The following is a 6,000-nucleotide window of genomic DNA, read 5'->3' on the forward strand; positions in this document are numbered from 1 at the left end:
GTAATCTGCTATGTTGGTTGAGGGATAAATTTGGTCAGGACAACGGGAGAACTCCACTGCTCTTCTTCGAATAGTGCCATGGGATCTTTTACATCCACCTGAGGGGGCAGACAGGGCTTCAGTTGAATGTCACAACTGAAAGAGGGCACCTGCGACAGTGCAGCAGTCTCTCGGTACTGCACTGAGGTGTCAGCCTGGAGCATGTGCTCAAGTCCCTGGAGTGGGACATGAACTCACAACCCTCTGACAGAGGAGAGAGTGCTACCACTGAGCCAAGGCTGATAACTACTGATTGTTACAGGTCTGTCACTGGCAGTGGTAGTGATGGGAGCAAACTACAGTGATAAACTAAAAAAAAAAAATCACAGAAGAATTATATCACATATTAAACAGGCTTTGGTCCACATGCGATTTTTCCTACTGAGTGTTGATACAATGCACTAAATATGTCCAGTGGCAACACTGACACAGTGCAGCTTCAATGCTGGTACCCTAGACACCACAAACGAGAACACTCATTATGTACAAGCAGCTGTGAGGTTATAATGAACGGATGCAATACTCAAAAGGCACTATCAGAAATTATATATCCATAATCATCTGCTCTGAAATGTGCACCTGAACAAAAAGCTGAAAAACAGACTAACACAACAGTTGACATTTACATATCATAAATTCAGCCGAGAAATTAAATTTTGATGCAAACCTCAGGGCAGCTGTGTTCTTAACACAAAACAGTTTGCCAAGAAGTATTGCTCAAAGATTCAGAAATTGCAGCAGTGACTAAAGAGTGCATCAGAATTCTATAAACAGATTGTGTACAACCTTATCCCAACACAACTATCTGGGGAATTCATACCGTAGCTAATCCCTGACAAATGTGTAACGAGTTGGTGCGCGTGGTATGATTTTCTACATTACGCTAACCCAGCTTTTAATATTTCTAGTGCATTTAAAATCACATTATACCTACTGACAGGTCTGTCTTCTATTATAATTCTGCATGAAGAAATTAATTCCTGTTTGTCTTTTCATTAATGGTTTTGCAAGTTAACTAAAATCGAGGAGCATAGTAAAAGTTTCAGGAATATGACAAAAAAAGAACTTCCACTTATATGGTGCTTTATCATGTGTCTCAGAACATAAAAACAGAAGTAGGCCATTCAGCCTCTCGGGTCAGTTCTGCCATTCAATGAGATCATATCTGATCGGCACCTCAACTCCGTTAACCTGCCTTTGATCCATATCCCTTGATAGCCTTACCCTTCAAAAATCCATCTCATTCTCGAAAATTTTGAATTGATCCAGCATCCACAAACTTTTGGGGGACAGTTCCAGATTTCCACTACCCCTTGTGTGGAAAAAGTGCTCCTTGATTTCACTCCTAAATGGCCTAGCTCTAATTTTAAGATTATGCCCCCTCATTGCGAATTCACCCACCAGAGGAAATAGTTTCTCTGTATCTACCTTATCTAATTTCATTAAACACCGTAATTAGATCACCTCTCAACATTATAAACTCAAGGGAATACAAACCAAATTTATGCAACCAGTCCCCATAACTTAACCCTTTATGGCCTGATATCATTCTGGTGAATCTGCGCTGTACCCTATCAAAGGCCAATATATCCCTCTTGGGGTTCGGTGCCCAAAACTGAACACAGTAGTCCATGAGGTCTGACCGAGGCTCTGTACACTGAAACATTAGTTCCTCCCCTTTGTATTCTCGCCTGCTTGAATAAAAAGGCCAACATTCCAATAGCCATTTTGATTACTTATTGTATCTATAAACAGCTTTTATGATTTGTGTACATGGACACCCAAATCCCTTTGCTCCTCCACAGCTCCTAGTTTCTTACCATTAAGAAAATATTCTGATTTGTCTTCTTGGCTCCAAAGTCGATAACCTTAAACGTTCCCACATTGAACTCTATCTACCACAGTTCTGTCCATTCACTTAGTCTGTCCACGTCCCTTTGCAACTTCCTGCTCCTATCTACATAACTTACTGTGCCTCTTAACTTTGTGTCATCTGCAAACTTGAACATACAACTCTCTATTCCTTCATCCAAGTCCCTGATATATATGGTGAAAAACTGAGCTCCCAGCACAGATCCCTGGGGAACACCACTTGTCACATCCTAATCAGAGAATGTTCCCTTTATCCCTGCTCTCTGTCTCCTACCTCCCAACCAATCACCATGTCACAAGGTTACCTCCAAAATCCTAAAATGCTTCACATACAAATGCAGTCACTGTTGTTCATGTCGGCAAATGCAGCAGCCATTCTGAGCACAGCAAGATCCTAGAAACAGGAATAAGATGGATGACTAGTGAACCTTTTTTTTGGGCAGGCTTGGTTGAGGGAGGACTGTTGACTAGGGCATGGAGGATACTGTGATCTTTGAATAATGCCATGGGATCTTAACATCCACTTGACCACCGGAACAAGCAGTTGGGGCTTCAATTTAATGTCTCACCCAAAGGATAACATCCCCATAGCACAGCATCCCTCAGCACTGCACTGAAATGTCAGGCTAGATAATGAACTCAAATCCTGGAGTGGGGCCTGAATCCATAACCTTCTGACTCAGAGGTGAGAGTGCTACTAACAGAGCCAAGCGGTCACTCCAGCTGACTGCAGTAGAATGATAAATTTTAAGCTGTGAGAAAGGTCTTGCAGTATTTTTACTGTAACTGAATCTGAATTCGAACACTTCATTTCACAAAATTGATCATCTAGCCGCTGGCGTATCCACAGTGACCGACATATGTCAAACGGGTAACACTTCAAACCTTAAAAACTCATCTTTTTACGCTTTCGTTAGGGGAGTATACTGTTAGCTGTGTGACTGGGGCATTTCTGGACCGAATTTTGAGAACGGAAAGAGATTTGGTGCACTTGAATTAGATGTTTGTATCAGCACCTTGTAGAAACTCAGCATTTTGTCCCAGAAGTTATCCACCTACCTGCATTTAAGTGGCAGTCTTTAACTTGAAACTGAAGTTCATTTTCGTTGGGGATGTCCTTCCACGTAGCGAGGAAGACCTGACGCTCTAGATAAGAGAAAGAGAAAAAGTAAGTCATGAGAAGCAAACGTTCCTTGACAAACACAGAGATAGTTAGAATATAAGCTTTAAATGAAGATACGTTTTTACATTTTTTTTGGCGTATATTGCATTCAAGGTGAAGTAGAAGTGACTGAGTTTGTTTCCATTTTTGACACCCAGGGCCAGCAACAAGCATTCCTTGGACAGAGATGTAGGCGGATTGTCCTAATATGCCAACAATAAATTTCTACGATCCTAATGTGCCTTCAAGGCCAGCTTCAGAAGAATACCCCAAAGCAACATTCCCATTTTGTACACGAGGCATTCTAATGATCTCTGAGACTGAGAAATCTACATAGGCTTTTTTGCGAAACAGTAACATCCACTAGGAAATCAGGCAAGGTGCCCCTAAACTTATTTAACAAGCTTCTTATTTCCACCATCTGAAAGCGCCCTTTTGTCTAGTCAGTCAGATCGATTCAAATTCAAATCAAAAAGGTGAAAGGACAGTGTGCTAACCAACTACATAATTCAATTTCCCCACTCCCAAATTAAAATCACTCTGTATCCCAGTCATTCTTCTTTTAAACATTAAACAGCTGGAATTAATTAAGAGTACATGTTTGAAGTATTTTTTGTTAAACAGTGTAGACTGGCATTACCTTTGGGGACTGGGGTTGGAGAGGTCATTAAGCCTGATGTATGAGGGAGCTGAATTAACATTGAATTAAAATAACAATTGCTGAAGCATCCTGAGCTTAATTTCTACTGATGATAATACAGTTTCCTCATGCAACTGCTTCTAGTTTCCACAATGTCATCACCAATCACTCGGTGATTACAAAAAAGCAAGAATCAACAACAATGAGAAAAAGAGAGCAAAATTAAAAAGGGCATTGAAGTTAATCAGTTTGATGAGTCAAGGTGTACAGAGTCAATATCTGTCATTAGAACAATTTAATTTGTTAATGGGGAATGGTTGACAAGAATTCCTCTTCAATTAGATTTTATGCCACCGTGTGAGGGGATGGGAGGGAGAGATGAGAGCGGAGCAGGGGGAGGGGGGGGGGAGGAGCGGGGGGGAGGAGGGGGGGGGAGGAGCGGGGGGGGGAGGAGGGGGGGGGAGGAGCGGGGGGGGGGAGGAGCGGGGGGGGGGAGGAGCGGGGGGGAGGAGCGGGGGGGGGGGAGGAGGGGGGGGGGGAGGAGGGGGGGGGGGAGGAGGGGGGGGGAGGAGGAGGGTGGGGAGGAGGAGGGTGGGGAGGAGGAGGGTGGGGAGGAGGAGGAGGGGGGGGGGAGGGGGGAGGAGGGGGGGAGGAGCGGGGGGGGGAGCGGGGGGGAGGAGGAGGGGGGAGGAGCGGGGAGGAGGAGCGGGGAGGAGCGGGGGGGGGGAGGAGCGGGGGGGGGAGGAGCGGGGGGGGGGGAGGAGCGGGGGGGGGGGAGGAGCGGGGGGGGGGAGGAGCGGGGGGGGGGAGGAGCGGGGGGGGGGGAGCGGGGGGGGGGGAGGGGGGGGAGGAGGGGGGGGAGGAGGGGGGGGGGGGGAGGAGGGGGGGGAGGAGGGGGGGGGGGAGGAGGAGGGGGGGGAGGAGGAGGGGGGGGAGGGGGAGGGGGGGGAGGAGGGGAGGAGGGGGGGGGGGAGGAGAGGGGGGGGAGGAGGAGGGGGGGAGGAGGGAGGGGGGGAGGAGGAGGGGGGAGGAGGAGGGGGGAGGAGGGGGGGGAGGAGGGGGGGGGGAGGAGCGGGGGGGGGGAGGGGGGGGGGGGGAGGGGGGGGGGAGGAGGGGGGGGAGGAGGGGGGTGAGGAGGGGGGTGGGGAGGGGGGGAGGGGGGGAGGAAGAGGGGCGGGGAGGAGGGGGGGGGAGGAGGGAGGGGGAGGAGGGGGGGGAGGAGCGGGGGGGAGGAGGAGGGGGGAGGAGCGGGGGGGAGGAGCGGGGGGGAGGAGCGGGGAGGAGGAGCGGGGGAGGAGGGGGGGGAGGAGCGGGGGGGGGAGCGGGGGGGGGGGAGCGGGGGGGGGGGAGCGGGGGGGGGGAGCGGGGGGGGGGGGGGGGGGGAGCGGGGGGGGGGAGCGGGGGGGGGAGCGGGGGGGGAGGAGGAGGGGGGGAGGAGGAGGGGGAGGAGGAGGGGGGAGGAGCGGGGAGGAGGAGGGGGGAGGAGCGGGGGGGGGAGGAGCGGGGGGGGGGGAGGAGCGGGGGGGGGAGGAGCGGGGGGGGGGAGGAGCGGGGGGGGGAGGAGCGGGGGGGGGGAGGAGCGGGGGGGGGGAGGAGCGGGGGGGGAGGAGGGGGGGAGGAGCGGGGGGGAGGAGCGGGGGGGAGGAGCGGGGGGAGGAGCGGGGGGGAGGAGCGGGGGGGAGGAGCGGGGGGGAGGAGCGGGGGGGAGGAGCGGGGGGGGAGGAGCGGGGGGGAGGAGCGGGGGGGAGGAGCGGGGGGGAGGGGGGAGGGGGGAGGAGGGGGGGGAGGAGCGGGGGGGAGGAGCGGGGGGGGGGAGGAGCGGGGGGGGGAGGAGCGGGGGGGGGAGGAGCGGGGGGGGGAGGAGCGGGGGGGGGAGGAGGGGGAGGAGGGGGAGGAGGGGGGGGAGGAGGAGGGGGGGGAGGAGGGGGGGGAGGGGGGAGGAGGAGGGGGGAGGGAGCGGGGGGGAGGAGCGGGGGGGGAGGAGGAGGGGGGAGGAGCGGGGGGGAGGAGGAGGGGGGAGGAGCGGGGGGGAGGAGGAGGGGGGGAGGAGCGGGGGGGAGGAGGAGGGGGGGAGGAGCGGGGGGGAGGAGGAGGGGGGAGGAGCGGGGGGGGAGGAGGAGGGGGGAGGAGGAGGGGGGAGGAGCGGGGGGGAGGAGCGGGGGGGAGGGGGGAGGAGGGGGGAGGAGCGGGGGGGAGGAGCGGGGGGGAGGAGCGGGGGGGAGGAGCGGGGGGGAGGAGCGGGGGGGGGGGAGCGGGGGGGGGGGGAGCGGGGGGGGGGAGGAGCGGG

The 6,000-nt window shown here is 54.5% G+C and overlaps 1 protein-coding gene across 1 annotated transcript in view; it reads right to left on the bottom strand.

Moving 5' to 3' along the window:
* The window catches only part of LOC137318247 (AP-2 complex subunit beta-like), a gene marked incomplete at its 5' end in the record, with an annotated part of 64,164 nt that extends 61,107 nt beyond the window's left edge, over positions 1-3,057 (bottom strand). Inside the window, one exon of the mRNA XM_067981176.1 lies at positions 2,971-3,057. Within this exon, the coding sequence (XP_067837277.1) occupies positions 2,971-3,057 (87 nt within the window). The remainder of the gene's footprint in view (positions 1-2,970) is intronic.
* Between the last annotated feature and the right edge of the window lie 2,943 nt (positions 3,058-6,000).

The sequence above is a fragment of the Heptranchias perlo genome, unplaced genomic scaffold, assembly GCF_035084215.1.
Source record: "Heptranchias perlo isolate sHepPer1 unplaced genomic scaffold, sHepPer1.hap1 HAP1_SCAFFOLD_682, whole genome shotgun sequence".
Taxonomy (NCBI): Eukaryota; Metazoa; Chordata; class Chondrichthyes; order Hexanchiformes; family Hexanchidae; genus Heptranchias; species Heptranchias perlo.